Genomic DNA, 17427 nt, shown 5'->3' on the forward strand with positions numbered 1-17427 from the left:
CTCTGTGCTGTTTGATGCTCTCTTGCTTGATTTTATCTGTCCTAAGATGTTCTCTGAGACCAGTTATAGATGTTCGTTTTTTTGCCTCTGGTAACTCTGGGAACTTAACTACATGTGTGAACACTTTCCTCTGGGTCACGATGTAAAATAAGATCGCGTTGTCTTCTGAAGCCAAACTCAAGCTCACACATTAAGCGTAATTCATGAGCTGCAAAATTAACAGGCTCTCGCAGCTCAAATAACTGTCGTAACGCATCATCAAAGGATCCCTCTGATCAATGGCTGCGTGTTTGTCAGGGCGTAATGAGTGTGTGGTGGTGTCACTGCCGAAGCAGTATGCTCAATATTTCATTGTGAGTGTTTCATCTCCTAAAAAACCTTCAATTAATCCTGTGTAAAGGCACAGAACGAGACGTCTCTTCACAAGGTTCTTTGGTGTCTTTGGGGCACTGTAGCTTAATGCTGCGTCAGTTTTTTGCAAGATGTGTTTCTCACAAACACCAACACACACCAACAGATGCATGTAACTGCGATATGATTGTCCATGCACTTCAGTGTAAGCTTCTAATGCTGCTGAGGCTGTGGCTGCGGTGCATCCACAGCTTCAGCCCTGCATGGACTCGCAGCCATTTAACCTGATTTAAAAAATATATAATATATTATTTTTATTGATGCAAGTCTTAATGTATTTTCAATTCATGCTCTGAGAGCTTAGATATGTTATCAGACCATTCAGTTCCTAGTTCCTGTGTGGCGGCCTTTGATTTGTTCAGCTCTTGCATTTGGGTTTGTGCCTTTGCAGGCTCTCTATACAGTTTTGTAAGAATTATTTTCGTATTACATGTCTATCTTACTTTTTACTTATCTTGCTTTCAGTGGATTGTGATGTCCTCTTGTATCCCTCTTAACATTAAATTCTGCTCTTGTTTACCTGAATACTTGAAAGTATTACGTCAAGTATATCAAAGCGGCAAAAGAAAGAACCGAAAGACCAGAAGGAAAAATAACAGAAAGACCAGAAAGAACAGACGGAAATAAACTTTTGATTTCGTTTGTGGAAACATGTGTGCCAACTACTTGTTACAATGCGCCCCCCCCCCCCCTACACACTCACACCCACACACACATACTAAAAAGTACTCAAGTTTAGTCTGCCTCAAGCTACAAACAGATCCTCTGAAACATATCAGGGTCATTGACAAAAACATAGTCTTCACACTCAGCCTCCTTAAACAACAAACTGTAGTCTGCCAGCCCCGAACCCTACAACCTGAAGCACCTTGTGAGCCGAGTAGCCAGTTTAGAACGGCTGACCAGTAAAAATAAAAAGAGTCGAGGAAAGAAAGGACTACACATCTTTGTTCACATCTGCCATGTTGTATCTGAGATTGTTCCTGAATAGATTTATCAAACAAGTCCTATCTAAGTGACAAAAAAGATCTGTAGTCAGAGCTGTCTGAAAATGTTGTACGCAAGTGTTTTTGATGCAGATGTAACATAGCTACTGTCTCCTCTGTACAGCCATTAGTCGCAAACTGCAAGAGGTTGCTTGTCAGGAAAACTTAGCAAATAACCGATACTGTAGTTGTTATGATTCACTCACTGTTTGTTTTTTTCCATGCCAGGAACAATTCTGCAACAGCGATGTGTTAAAACTTCAGCTGTAGAGGAAGGCGTTGAGTTAAATGGCAGCGACTGGGGATTAACCTGCGAGAGCAGCCGCTACATAAATGGTTCAAACATCGAGTCTGAATCTGCGCTTCGACCTTTGGTTGCGCGTCGATCCCTCCCTCTCTGCCGCGTTTCTTGTCAGCTCCCGTGCCCAGTAGAACGGAAATGTCATGACATGACTTTCAAAAAGACAAAAGTTCACACTGACATCTGAGTTAATATGTAGAAACCCCATTTATGTCTCAATTTCCGTCTGAAGTATTGAACATATTTACATCCCTCCCCTGACATGTTTTCAAGCACTGTTGACACCACTTTATGTGATATTTGTGATGTCAGGTTTTAAATCATTATCAATCATTTGAGTGCCCCTTCCTGTTTATATGCTGCCTGTGTTAGTTTTGTGCCACTGTTATTTTGCAGGCTTAATAAAGCTCTATAGCTGTATTATAGTCTGACCTATTCATTAAACACACTTGAAGATCCCCAGCATACTTATTTGAACAACCTGGAGATTTGTGATGCTCCAGACACACCATGAGTCCTGATAGCTGTTTATTTTCATCAAGCTGAATCAACCCTTCAATTAAATTTGCTACTCTTAACAAAATCACAGCTTTCAGTCTTCCTTCGAGAGTCATACAATGCGGAGGTAAAGTGGCCTGTGGCTTGGGGAAAATCATAGCAAGGAAATTTAAAATGTCACTGAAATAAAAAAAAAATAAAAAAAAAAATGTGCATAATTTCATTTGGAGAAAAAAAAAGCAGAGTGAAAAGATAATCATCTCATCTTTGAAACATACTCAAAAGGCCTTTTAATGAAAGATTTATTAGTCTCTACCCGGCCCAGTTATCAGCGTCTCCTTATGAAACTGTCACGGGCCCGCATGCGTCGCTCCACATTTAGATTTTTTTTGCTGAAAGCGAAAAGTGAAGCGTCGTTGGCATTTTCCTGTCCCCTGTCCGCCACTCCCCAGAGTGGGTCGTCGGATCAGAACAAATTGAAGAAGGCACTTTGGACCTTGTCAGTCTTTAACCTCTCTCCCATACTCATTCTGACTCTTTATTTCTCTCTCTCTCTCACTCCGACTCTTTCCCTGTCGTGCTGCTTCTCTCCAAAAAGTGTATATAGAACAAAAAAAATTTAAAAAATCATCACTGACACGCACACCTCTTACCTGCCCTTTACCCCTCTCTTTTGTGTCTTTATCTCCTGTTGTCTCCCCTCATCCTCTCCCTGTTTCACATTCTCACCCTGGCTTTTCCTTTTTTTTTTTTTTTGGTTCTCTTATCTTCCCCGGGTGTGAATGTGCTCTTCCCGACTGTCCTCGCTGTCTGTCCCACCGAGGATCCGTCCTGTAGCTATGGTAACCAGCTCGCCACCATGTTGGGAAACATCATTATGCTTGCACAAAAAGAGATATCTTCCCCCGGCAGAGTCGTGCGGTAGGACAGCCTCGCTGCTCAATAATTTCCATATGTTATAATGTAATCAGCTCTGCAGCCTTTAGCAACGCTTAATTGATTTTCATAGCCTCGCACAATAGATCTGAGATTTTTTTCACGTCCTTTTAAATACCCATTCCTTTTTTTATTCTTTATTATCTTTCTCATCATCTGTTTGCGCCGCAGCGTTATTCAAAGAATGTTTTATCATCAGACAGTTAGGTTAATGATCAGCTGCGGTTCCCCTTCTCTGAATTAATTGCAAGACATGCGAGCTATTGACAAAATTAAACTGATTGGAACTAACTGTCGTCCATTGTGAACAATGATACCCGGTGGTGGGGGACTTTTTTGTAATCACAGCCACTTAAAACTATCTCCCTGTTTGATCAGCACATTAGCTCATATAAATGCAGTGTGAGGAAAATGAGATTACAGGGTTTCTGCGTCAAGACACATCACGACTTAATGCCCGTGGACTTGAAATAAGTGGAATGCATTTCAAATCCCCGGCTTTTCTGCACCATCCCGTCTGTCACCTTTCTTTCTCCCTTTCCAGTGTCTCCCTGTGTTTGTCTCTCATGCTTACTCTCTGACTCCCCCCACCCACCCCCCACCTTTCTCAGTAACAGATATTACATCACCTGGCACGATGGAATGAATCGCACTAATCTTTTCATCCCCCTCTCTCCTATTCTGTTTCAATGTCATGCGCGTTGTATTAAGCGAACGAATCCCCAAGTTCATTTGAACACACACCGTTGGCTGTTGGGAGGAGATAACCGGGGAAACAGTGAGATAGAGCGAGAAAGTTGCCGAGGGAGGATAAAAGAAAGAGTTCAAGATGGTTCGAAATGAGGAGCATGGAACTAGACAAGGACAAGAGACCAACAGCAAGCTTGTGTATTCCGTTTGAAGTCCAGTCCTACAGACTCTACAGCACCATATTGATCTGCGCCCGTTGTTATGCTAAGGATGGGCTCTGAGATGATGCCATATACTCCTGGACAAATTGATTATGCTGAAGAGTGCACGGCTGGCTCCTTACCGGGCTGCGTTAAAAATGATTTATGGACCCATATGTCCACTCCGGTCATGAGCTTCGTCATAAACGCAAGAGTTAGGGATTTGGCCCTGGCACAAAGACGCAAACACGCTCGCAAAAAAGAATAAAAAATGGTAATAGATACTATAGACAGCTATTCTTCCCACGTTCAGTGTGTGTTCCATGCATGGCTCTGCATCCTGTCCTGTGTTCCTCCACCTCCGGAGAGGTTGTTTTCATGGAGATCTAACTAATTAGATTGCCATTTAATCCTCCTGCCTGTGTGAATACAACTGCTATATTTGATTCTGTGTCCAATCAACACAATTCACCATGCCAAGCGGGTCTCTTTAAAGGAGCCCTCGGATCAATTTAACAGATTTCAAAACGTCTCACTTTGAAAATTTCTGCCCTTTTGTCAAGTTGAAACCCTGCCAGTCGCCGGCAAGGTTTGTCAGAAATGAGCCTTCTGTTTTGTATTGAGTTTCTGTTTCTCTGCACTTCCTCCGCAGATGAGGCGTTGCAATTGATTGAGGCAGATCTGGGAAGCCAAATAGGGAGTTGCAATGTTTATATAGCGCCTGTTCGAAGACAGTTGTCGTTGACAGTGCTGAAGTCTATGATTGATATTATTCTCTCTTGAAATTTGAAGTTCAGATGGGATAAATCTAGACAAGACGGCTACGTTAGACAAATCCCAAACATGTTTGTATAATTAGCTCATATTCAAATGTTCACACTTAATCATAGCTTTTCACTGCAGCCCAAATTTTGCACATTTTAATCCGTCATTGGGAATTCAGGTCATGCCGATATTTATATGAAACACCTTTCCCATCACACCACTGATTTGTATAGGTACACTCTGAGCTGCAATATCTTGACAAAAAGAACCACACAATGGAACAGCTCATGTTTTTGTTTTTTTTTTTGGATGTGTAATGCCGCTGCAGTTTGTGCTCACACATTAAGGCAGAGCTGAGATAGAGGACAGGTAGACCAGAGGGAGCTGGACCTTATCTTCCCCAGGGTCAAATCACACAGAGTTAGCATTAAACACGGTGCTGACTAATTTATAATACCGGGCGGGCTCCGGTCTCAGCAGTCTGTCCCCATTTCAGCCACCCTTTAACTCCAAACACAACCCATTGCCTCTTAATTCCCCTGTGCCATGCTGTGCTCTTCCAATGTCCTTCACATCATGTGCCATAATTCAGCTCACCTCACTTCATCTGGCTGTCACTGAATTGTTGTAAAAATGGCTGTTTTTGTTGTCCACCCTGCAGCTATGTGGGAGAAGTACCTCAATTTAAACACACACACGCGCGCGCTTTACGACACTTTCCTCAGAGCAAACATCATAGCGAACAGAGCTGTGCCCGGCTCCTTCATTTACAGAGCAGTCGACTGAAGATTGGCCAGTGGCTTATCAGTTATTGAGGGCAGTGGATAGAAGATGATTTAAATGGCTCATCAGAGGCAAAATGCCGACTGAGTGGAGCAGCAGTGTCCACTAAAAACAGTTTTATTGATCGCCTCTCAACCTCCTTCTCTTTAAATCTCTTGTCTCTCTCAGCTTTCCCCACTCCTGTTCTTTGTGACTGTTGGAATCATACCTTTTCTGAGCAACAAACAGAAAAACAGTCTGAAGCACATACACATTTGCACGCACAGGTTTTGTCATGCACTTCCAGCAGTGAGCAAAGTGCCGCCATGGGGTCTGCAGACTGTCAGACTCATTGTGTATCAAAGAGGACAAGAGGTGTCAGGACCCACTGACAACTTTGAGATGACTGAACCGTAAATAGTTGACTTTTGTCATGTTATGAATGTCTGGATGTTCTTTTGCCACACGAGCAACAATGCTCCAAGGATGGCATTTTCTGTCAGTCAGTTCAATGCTTTGGTCCAGAATGAAATACAGGAACATTTCTTGGTTTGATTACCATGAAATTTTGAACATTGGAGGATTTCACGGGTCGGTTTGGTCAATTGGCTGGTTGGTAGTTCAGTTGTTTAGTAAGTTGGTGGGTTGGCCGGTTGGTTTGTCGGTCTGTCGTTTGGTCGGTTGGTTGGTCAGTCAGATAGTTGGTTGCTCAGTTGGTGGGTTGACTTGTCAGTTGGTTGGTTGGTTGCTCGGTTGGCGGGTTGACTGGTTGGTTTGTAGATTGGTCGCTTGGTTGGTCGGTCGGCCATAAAGACCAGCAGTCAGAAACCGAAAGGGGCTCTATTTACCACAAATGCCCACATCACGGAAGCTGGAATCAGAAGTTATTGCCACTTGTTCTTATAAGTTACTGCAACAGTTATCATAGTTGTTGCCATTTCATAATCTGCCAACCAACTAACCGATACATCTGCTTCCTTTCTCAGCAACAATTACCATCCAGAAACACGATCACACACAAGAAATCCAGACAGGAATGTCTAATACAAACACACACACACACACACACACACACACACACACACACACACACACACACACACACACACACACACGCATTAATAAAGAGATAATTATGCACCCTGGTAACTAATGACTTTGGACTCACGACTGTACTGGTTGTCAAATTAATTGATCTTAGGTTGAGTTTGTGCAGAGGCTCAGTTGGCTTGGCAACAGCACACAGTGATGATATTTCACCATGTTTTCATGGTAATTAATTTCACCTTTTGCTACCCTGTGCTCATTCATTATATATGTATCCTCTCCCCTTTTTTCAACCTTGCACCCCTTTGTCTCTAAACCCAGCTGACCCTACACCTGCTACACACCCCTTCAGTAAATGAGGTGACAATGGAGAGGCTGACAAAGATGTATAGATTCAGAGAGAGCGTGGTGTGTAAATGTCACCCTTCCCCGTGTGCTCGTTAACAGCATCCACATTAGTCTTGCTTCCCCCGTGCCTTCCCTTCCTCTCTACTGTCCTTTTTCCACCTGTTCACTTTCCCTCAAGGAGAAAAGACAGGGCACATTTGGATCATCGTGTCTTTGAAGAGGAATGGCCACTAACCTGTAAATAATGCATGCGCTGTTCCGGCATGTGTCACAGTTGGCCGTGTCCTGTCCGGTTCGATAGGAGAGTCTGCGGGGAAGATAAGAGTCGTGAATGAGTAATTACAGGACTCGTTAAGCTGCTCCCTCGCACCTTCCTTTCTCATCTTGTTTGTCGTCCCTCGTTAGCAGGAGCGAGGTAAATGAGGCTGATGAGGAGTCACTCTGCCCTCTTGAGTGGCCTGTGTCCCGCAGCCAGGGCACAAAGAACGCTGTGTCGGCCATTAGCTGTGGTTGACTGATTGGAGGTCAGATAAGGCAAACTAGTCTAAAGGATGAGTGTCTCTGCTGCTTGGAAAGGAGGGGCTGATGAAAGACTTGTGTCAGGATTGTAGCATTACCTTACAATAACCTGAAACGACAGTGAATGGGTTGGGCTGTAATAAGATTTATTTTAATTATCAAAACCATTATTGATTTTTAAAAATGTAATATGTAAGAAAAATGTTTCCCAGAGCCTAATGAGATATCCTCTGTACCTCCTCCAATTCTTTCCAGTATCAAGCTTTTTTACACTCCCACCACTGATGATCAATTTAGTAGAGGATGGTGTTGTAAAATACACAGTAAATTGTGCTCAGTGTGAACCCTTGACTACCTGAAAAACTGAAACTTAATGGATCCTCTGAGCTGTAAAAATTTGACAGCTTTGTTTGGGACAGCAGCCCTTTGGCTTTATACAGTCGGTCTTTATTCCACTGTGGTATTGATTCACGAAATTCACATAAAACCCATCAATATGCTAATATATTACATCCTGTGTGCTCTATTATCAGTTGTCACTGCGATAAAATATTGTCGTGGACCGAGTTCCCATTAAAGATTTCTCAAGGGGAAGCTAAAGCCGTGAGTGTAACTATTTGGTTACATGCTTCGAAGGCTCAATTGCTTTTTAATGGATTAGCATGTGGAAATGGGTCATATTGATTGACAGGGGGGTTTTGTCCTTGTAATTAATGACCTATTACATGTGCAATGGACATACTGTGGGAAGACTTCACCAATGACGTGGATGAGAGGGAAGTTCTCTGCCGGCTGTATTTTATGGTTATGATCTGCACTGCTGCATCAACAAAAAGGAGGCTTGTAAACCCAGTACAGATGTCAGACTTTTTGTAGCTGATGTTTCGCCCAAAGCATTGCCCTTCATCAAGCACGCTCCTTCACAATACAGTGGGTATATGGATACACACATATCAGCTAATAGCAAGTACTACCACCCTCTATTTAAAGCAGATTTTCCTTTTTCGAATTTGGCATTTTTATGTGTCAAATTCTTTCGCTCATTAAGGATACATTTTTCCAGCGTCTTGAATATTCCACTGGTACACAGGTATCAAAAGGTCAACTCAACCAAGTAAACACTCAAGCTTACCAGTGGTACCTACTTGTGGATACAGTTTTGATTCCATTTGTCTGTGTTTGGAGATATCGGCTTTTGAGTTCTCTGCCTTTGACCTAGCAAAGTGGAGGTCAATGTAATTTTTTGTAATCACAGTATGAATGGAAATCTTTCTTAAAAAGAATAAACCGCAACATGTCTTTCTGAAAAATAAGCCCTCGTTAGTTCAGTCCACATACTGTTGCCAGTAAGGTCTTGAGTGAGATTGTCTACAGTAGCGTGAAATTCCATTTTCCTTCACTGTGTTGGGTTTTCTTTTGTCATGATCAGGGGGTGTAGTGCCATGGTAAAGTTATAGATTTGGATCTGTGAACTGCTCTAAAAAGAAAGGACGTTTTGCTGCCTTTTCATCATTTCAAGTTAATATTTGACATCTATAAACTAGGGAAATTCACAAAGACTGCTAGCATCTTTATAAGGTGGAACATTTTCTTGTTACTCAAAGCACGCATTGACACTGTGAATCAGTCAGCACACCCTAAATGTCAAGCTGGCATCTATGACCGCTCTGTTTGTTTTTTGCTCTCTTGAATGACGGACACTTTAGTGACGATTGGAACTTCAAGTTCTTGATATGTGTATGTATGTCTTTCAACTGTCAAGTATACAAACTGGGAACATTTTATTTCCTCAATTGGAGAGAAAAAGTGACGGAGCGGCTCTCCAGTGGCCCCATGGCTTTATAGTGGCTAAATGACCCTAAAGCTGTGTGAGAATATGGTTTTTGTTTTTTTTTTGTTTTTTGGCTGAATTAACCCTTTAAGAAACAATCACAGTCGTAAGTTAAGGTTTCTGAAGTGAACACTTCTGCTAAAGTCACTGAATTTTTCTGCTCACTGAGGTTAATGCGCTAAACTTTCACATTTACTTCCCTTCTCTCATCTTCACTGTAGCAGAGGCATTTTTTAAATCTCTCTCTGGGGCTCTTTGTCATGCTGCCCATAAGGTGCGGGGCCAATAAAAATTAAACCGCTATCATAAATTTCCTCCCTTCTTATCTACTCCTTTCTGTGCTATATCCGCTGACAGGTATATTAGCAGTGTTGATATCAATATTGTTATTAAGGATGTCGCAGAATGAGGTAATGGGCAAGAGTCTGAGAAGAGAGCGCAGTGATGTAGGAAGGATCACTTGAAGTTTGTAGCTTCGATTAATTGTAATTAAGAGGCTTGCCGTCGGAGAGGGGGGCGACAGTACAGTGCAGTTGGAAAGTTCAAGGCCGACTTCACCTTTCCACCCTGGTGAACCAATCAATAAGCAGCCAGTGGGGCGCACCTGCAACAGGATGGCATCCCTTTAAGCAACTCACTCTTATTCTCTCTATCTCTCGCCCTCATGCTGTTTTAGATGCCCCTCATTCTGTCTATCTTTCATCCCTCCCTACCCCTCTCTCACGCTGAGTTGATAAGAGAAAATGAGAGAGAGCAGAGCTCATTTCGGCAGGCTTCCCTGGGGAGAGGGAAGCCAAAATGCCATTAACAATATATTTATACACCCTTACCCCCTTTGTGCTTCTAGGTGAGCTCTCCCAAAGGTCACCGAGTGGGTGGGAGTCCAAAGGCATAAAAACATGGACACATACACAGTGTTAATAGACAACAAGTCCTCTTGAGTGTGATTAATTAGGTGCAGCCTGCCAACACTGGCTGATGATGCAGCAAATTTATTCCACAGTTTCATATCGTTGGATGCAACCAATGATGCACTCCAGACGAACATTGTACCCTTCACACTTTGTTGTGTGCCCAGGGCAGAACTGGACAAGAAGAATATATATGTGTATTGGGACATAAGGCACCCTGAACTGTTTTTTTTTTTTTTTCACCTCAGCAGCTGCAGAAACGCACAGCTTATATAATCTTCGAAAGTTCTAATAATACATAACCAGGAGAGACGTCGCCTCGCACTTCCTTGTCGCTCTCAGTCACTTTTTTTCACCTGCTCGCTTTCAAGCTTTAACCATCTCTGTTCTCGAAGTGGGAGAAGTTATTTTGGGCATTTGCGATCTGGAAGTCCCGTTCTATTTCTGCATAGGCGACGTTGGGTGACACGCATTATTCGGCAGTTGCATTCTTGGATTTGCATGAAACTGTCTAGGTTGAATCATCACAGCGAAATGGAACTATGTTCGAAAGTCAGTCCCTGTAGAAAGTTTGCGGTCACAAATTCTGCCACCCATCTTGTAATTCTGATTTACTTTTGCACTCTGGCTTAATTTTACATGAATTCAGCAACTATGGTGTGAGAATTTGTTCTCAGTTGCAAAGACCAAGTGGTCTGACTTTGCTCTCTCGGGTTTTGCGCTGTCCACACTGAGGAACATAGAGGACATCATTGCAAAACTTTGAAATGTGAATCTGAAGTGGTTTAAAATGGATTCAGGGACATGCTGTTCCTCACATTTTTCAACTCTGTTCTCTTTCTCTTTCTATTCTACACACTTGTTGACTTCTTCCTCGAGGCCACACGGATCCAGGGAACAATAGCTTTATGAAAGTTAAATTATTCAAGGGTTGTTACTATGACTAGTTTCTAGTTGAAATGACTCAGATGTTGGCCGAGTTTAATTTTGGTTGTGCATTTTGTTTTAGCAGAGATCAATGGAATATCTCACTTTCAAAGCTTAAAGTTTTAATTAGTTTTTGCCATTTTTTTCAGACAAGTGTATGGGTTTGTGTGTTTGTGTGTGTGTGTGTTGGTGGGGGATGGATAGAGGCATGTTTTTTATTAGCCTCAGCACATTAACCATCGCATTTCAATTCCCGTCCGAGCAGCGTGTCACGAGCACATGCGTGGTGATGAATGAACGCAGCGCTGCGTTCAGTGAAAAATGAAAGCCGTGTAAACATCAGCAGTTATACATCAAGATGTAATTGCACTGGCAGTTCACCTATAGCCTGTGGGCCCTCCTGTTTGTTGTGTCAGTGACATTTATGTAACAGGAATATATAGTCAATGTTGTGTGACTCAAGCCGTATTACAAGTCTCTGCTTGGCTCATGAAAGAAACGTCTCTGGAAAACTGTAAATACATACAGGAAGAAGATGACGACATCGGCGTTTGTATGGAAGTGCAGGTTCAGTTGGGGCTCAGATGGATTACAAGAGGCTTATACTGCTCACTGACTTTAACTGAATGTAAGCTTTTGTAATTAATGCATTGGGGTTGTTTCTTTATGTATGTGACCAGATGGTCGTCACTAATTTTCATTTACAAGCGAAGCCCCTCCTCTTCTCTCCCACCTGCCACTTCAGACACATCTGATAAGCCAGATGTGTTGGGCAACACAGAGATGATGGCTCCCCATGCTGCACCACATGTCTGCTTTACTTGCTTACTACTTTTATGAGTTTTGGTGATAAGGAGATTATGGCTGCTTGAGGGAGGATAATTGTCTTTTTAGATGGCACAGACTCAATCTATGGTAACATCTGTGCCTGTTGGAGTTTTTAGTTTTGCCTTGTCGTTCGGTGAAGCCGGTTTTGCTTTCTTTCACTCTCAAGCATTTCTTGTTGTGTGCCACTTGTTCATGAGCTTGACAGGTGTGTTTGTGTGTGTTATTCCCACAGGTTGTGGACTCCAGGCTGGTATGATGCTGATTATATGGATTTTCTCGTCCCATACTGCTGCTCAGAGCAGATAGGGATCTGAGCTCGGAACTCGAGCAATTCACTCAACAAATTGGCCATTTTGTTTGCCTCATCCCTTTTGGATACACAATCCTCTGTTTCAGCGGCCTAGATACTATCTGCTGCCCCTTTGTATATGCTCAGTATCCATTGGACGGTAAATGGCTTTTTCACAGACCAGGGCTTTTTCAAAGGCCTGGGACTTACTAGATAAACATGGTGTGAAGGTGGACGGGGCCAATTATTAAACGTCTAGTTTTACTTAAGCGATGAAAGAACCCAAACGTGTCACTAGATGATTTAATGTCCTTAAAATATTTGCATATTTAGTGTTGTGATAATTCACATATTGAGGCTCGTGCTGCGGGGATTACTCAATTCATTGTTTTAGTCATTCTTCAAACAAAAATGTCAAACGTTCGTTGGTTCCATCTCCTTAAATCTAAGGATTTGCTGCTTTTCTTTGACACCTATGATAGTAAATGAAGAGTTTTTTGGTTTTGCACTGTTGGTCGGACAGAAGAAGCAAATTAAAGACGTCACTTTTGGGTTCTGGGAAATTCTGGTGATTTTCTGTGCTCACAATTTTGTGACATTTTTTAGGCTATACAAACTAATATACTGAATGTGAAAGTAGTCTGCACATTAATGGATATTCGTTAGTTGGTATCCTTATTCTCATTGATTTCATACGTATTCATTACCGCTATTACTGATTTGTTACACGTGGTTTTGTTTTCACTGGCTGAATCTGTTCCATTAAAAATCTGTGTGAATTGTCTGTTATTCCCTACAGCTTTGGTTTGAATGTTGTTTAAAGGCCACGTTCACAGTAGCCATGTTTCACACGACGAGTTATCAAACCACTTGGGCCAAATTGAGTGAGATCATTTCTCTGTAAATAAGTCCTGCAGCAGCTCCATCATATCTGGAGGGAAATCATCACAAAAGGACATCGTGCTGTAATAGCACTGTCGGGCACATCAGGTGAAAGCCACATCATCGCTGGCTACACACAACTGTGATCTCTTTTTTAAGCACCCTTTGGATGGTTCGGCTCTGCTGAGCAGCTGTCACAATGACGAGGTTGTCCTTAAGATCTAGAAATAATGTGACACATCAAGAGGGAACTCTTCCTGTTCCTGCTGAATCATGAGCGTGTTCTGGGTCTCTGATGTTTCCTTGGTTTTACCTTGTTAACATCAGGACCTTTCTCAAATCTGATTGAAGTAAATGACATTTCTGGCGAATTTCTGCGTGACACTAGTGTCGATTACGAGGCCTTATCAAGATCTTAAGCAGATCAGTTATCAGCTAAGATTTGATAAAGCCACTGCATTTTTTTGGTGAATGTTCTCAGAAAACTGTTTTTCTCATCATTTAATCACGGTGGTCCGCATACTCAGGTTTTTCATGCTACAGCAATATCTGGCCTAAAAATGATTCAAATGCATTTAGATTGTTGGGAAATGGAAAGCAATCAGATCAGTACTTTGTATCAGCAGGTACACTGAGTTGAAGTGTTTTGCAATCAGTGTCAAATTGGGGCATCTCAAGTGTAAAGAACAGGTGATAAGTGAGATGTCTTACCCTTCTCTGTGGGCCTCTCCCTTCTCCAGTTCCTGGATGACCCCCAGCAGCACCTTGATGGTTTCTTGGCTGGAGCTGATGAGATTTTCCATGGCCTGGAGCTGTGCTTTAACATCCCCATCCTGATTCATAGGCACTATTTGCTTACAGGCCTCCTGCGTTTGATCAGGCGGTGCCCCACCAGCCTCACCACCTGTACAGGGTGACAGAGGCTCCTCCATGCCCCGTAGAGGCCGGGCAGATAACTGTCCTGTGTGGCACTGTGCCTGTGTTGTACAGCCTCTGCTGGAACGTGGTAGCGTCTCACTCTGCAGCCCGTTCAGCTGCAGGGCTTTCTTCCGCTTGCTCCGCACAGATGGACTATCCAGGCACTCCACTTGGGTAAGGGAGTTCCAGGCAATGGGGCCCGTAACCTTGGAGGCCCTGTCCGGCAGGGTTCGGGATGAGCCCTCCTCCAGATTGAGCAGCTGCCTCTTGGTCAAGCGGTCTGTATCGGCCTCCCTGTGTTGTAATCCTGTCCTGGCTTTGGATGGGACGCTGCAAAGCTGGTACTCTGCCTGTGCTCCGGCTCCGCTTCCTCTCTGCGTGTCTGCAAGGCAGTCTGTGTCTGCAGAGCAACTGAGCAGCAGAGCGTCAGAGCACAGGCCATCAGGTGCAGTGTGCTGCTCCACTGTGGCAATGCACTCATTAGTATGGAGCAGAGCCCTGGTCCTCCGGACTCCACTCCCCCCGCAGGCTCCCTCCTCCTCCTCCTCATCTAAACCCTGCTCAGCAGCCTTGGACTGCTTCACCTCCATGACAAAACCGTTATTCTGACCTTTATAAGTTTCCACGGCCGCCACGTGTTTAAAGGTGTGGCCTTTCTTGCGCTCAAAGGGAAAGGTCTGATAGCGTTTCTTCAGGTCAGGGGACGTCTGCACGCCCGTGCTCCTCGTGACGTTGGGGATGGATCTGCGGGCAGGGACGGTCATGTATTTGCGGTACGCTACTTTGTATGAGATCGGCTTGCCACCTTTCCCCGCCGCCTGCAATTCCGCCTCCCTTTGCTCGTTCTGCGCCTCGCAGATATCCTTGAAACGCACTTGCAGGGCCTTGTTTCTCTTCCTCACCTGTCGACTGGCTTCCAGGGAATACTTCACCTCCAGCGCCAGCGAGGTGGAGGGCAAGGGCGCTGCCTCCGAGTCAGACTCTGAGTTGGTGAGCATGCATTTGCCACCCTCCTTGCTCACCATGTTTCCTGAGGGGCATGGAAAAAAAGATGCCGTGTTAATCATTGGTAATAAATGGCTCAGACAAAGACCCCTGCCTCACTTTTTACAGCCCAATTGACAGAACACATGCACTGTCTAAGCTTAGGGAGGAGGGAGGTACCTGTGTGGTTATTTAATGAATATTATTAAAACTTGTATTTATCAGGGACTTGTCATTATGCATGCCAAGCAGCAAAGCAAATACAAATTGTAAAGGAGCAGATTTCTCACACATTGTAAGTCTGTCTCCTTGTTAATTGAGTATAAGGAGAATAATTGACATGGAATATAGTTTCTATACATGACACTGAAGTCTGGGTAATGTCCTGAATTTCCTTAGGCATGTTAAGCGTGTCTGGCCTTGAGAGAAAACCTTTGCATTTATTTTCTGCATCGTTCCTTATGCTTGCCATTCCTTCTGTGTCTATTTACTGAAAAACAGCAAGGGTTATGTTTTTAGCATGCCTTAAAATAATCCTTTCCATGATGCATTTAATCTTCTTCTCCGCGAAACCAATAACTCCAATTTCGGCATAATTTCACTCCCAATTTCTCCTCCTCCTCCCCCACTATCTAAGTTGATGAGTATTTTTTGTCTCCCGTCTGTTTGGGGATTCGTAAGCTCTCAAATACACTTTGTAAGCAGTCGCAAGATACAGGGCTGTTGACTGTTTCTGAAGACTAGGCCTCCTGAGGTCTGCAGTTTATTTCCATGGTTCATTAAGCTCAGCAGGACTCTTCACTGCTTGACCTTTCCCTTCTCACAGTTAATAATTAAGTAAAAAATAGGGTGTTTGGCCTATTTAGGGGCACATTTGCTCTCCTTGAGCATATGTGACTACGACGTCTGTTCATTTAGCACTACCTAAATAAGCAGAGACAAGAGAACATGCGGAAAAAAGTGGAACTATACCTGCAAATAGGTACGTTTTTTGACTGATTATTGCACAACAGCCCCCTCAGGAGAAACACCCGAAGCAAAGATAATACGAATTATCTTTGCCAGCTACCACAGGTAAGGGAGCGCCATCTCAACTCTGCAGTTTGCCCCTGATGCTCTGACACAAATCTAATTTTCCGTCTGCCTCTATGGTTTACAATAAGCAAACACTCTACACGCTTGTATAGATGCGGAATCAGATAGGACAATTATCCTCCTGAGCTTATCTGCCATGACGGCTCTCTGTCAACAGGGAGTGACTTCCCTTTTCAAACCTTTTCTGTTTACCCACCTGGGAGCGTTAGATTGGACATTTTGTCTCACTGTATTTTCCATTACATTATTGCTCTCACTTTTTTATTGTTCAATTATAATGTCTGGCTCTGTCTGCAGAGTGACAGCCACCCACAGTATCTCTGTCTATCTAACATACAACTGTCTCATCTAAATACATTAATAGCCACTTATAGCTATGCAGTATGATTTTCAGTAGTTTTTTCTGCAGAATGTGTTCAGGCAATCTGCCTACACAGGACATAGCAACATTTTCCGAGCATGAATACATGAATAAAAGTTGCACACGAGTTCTGAGAGCTGCTATTTCCCACACTGAGCGCGAGAAATCAAGGCCGCTTTGCTGTGAATAACACATTTGCTTGCGGCGTTTTTTACCTAACTGTCATAGTAGCCAGATGCCAAATGTCTCACGGGCATTGAGACTGTCTGCAACAGTCCCATCATTTTTGAAGAGAGTCTGAGCTGAAGTTTTCTTGTCACAATAGAAACCCATGTTTGAAATAGAAAAAGCCATTACAGACAGACGGTCCCGCCAATTTTATGGACTGACGGTCCTTTCCTTAAAGAGGCTCTGTGGAGCGTCTGTGTTGTGCTGGGAGCCGGTCGTTACTTAAAGTTAGCAGACTCCATCTCCGAACTTGACGGTAGCCACTGTTACTTTCTGTTGGTGGAGTAGAGAGAGAGGCACTGAGGCGAGGAATAAGAGAATAAAGTGCATAAAGTCATATCCGACCTGAATACTTCTCAAGGAAATCCACAGTCAAACACTGGACAACTTGCAAGAATTGTCCGCAGGCTTGTATAGGCAGACGAGAGAGCATCACATTAGAATCCCCTCACATATGATTATTGATAATGATATGATAGTAAAATAAAATAATAATTGTTGATTATTAATGAGATTTTTACATGTAATCTGCTACAAATTGTTACATACAGCCCCTTTAAACTGTCCAGTTACTCTCCTGCAATATCTCTGGATAACCTGTATGAAAGCGTGGAGTGGGTATGTGTCATTCAGCGGGCTATAATGCGACGATAAAATGATTGTGAGTGCTTATTTACTTATTTATTGCTGTTTTAAGTCACATTTGTATA

At 43.2% G+C, this 17427-nt stretch overlaps 2 protein-coding genes across 5 annotated transcripts in view; one reads left to right on the plus strand and one right to left on the minus strand.

Moving 5' to 3' along the window:
- The window catches only part of dock1 (dedicator of cytokinesis 1), a 206031-nt gene that overhangs the window by 92524 nt on the left and 96080 nt on the right, over positions 1-17427 (plus strand). The gene's annotated exons all lie outside the window — the stretch shown is intronic.
- insyn2a (inhibitory synaptic factor 2A) overlaps positions 1-17427 on the minus strand; it is a 33274-nt gene that overhangs the window by 4589 nt on the left and 11258 nt on the right. Inside the window, exons 2-3 of the mRNA XM_030400626.1 lie at positions 13843-15079; positions 7180-7251 (exon numbers count right to left, since the gene is read on the minus strand). Of these exons, the coding sequence (XP_030256486.1) occupies positions 7180-7251; positions 13843-15074 (1304 nt within the window). The 5' untranslated portion in view covers positions 15075-15079. The remainder of the gene's footprint in view (positions 1-7179; positions 7252-13842; positions 15080-17427) is intronic.

This window comes from Sparus aurata, chromosome 20 (genome assembly GCF_900880675.1).
Source record: "Sparus aurata chromosome 20, fSpaAur1.1, whole genome shotgun sequence".
NCBI classification, from domain to species: domain Eukaryota; kingdom Metazoa; phylum Chordata; class Actinopteri; order Spariformes; family Sparidae; genus Sparus; species Sparus aurata.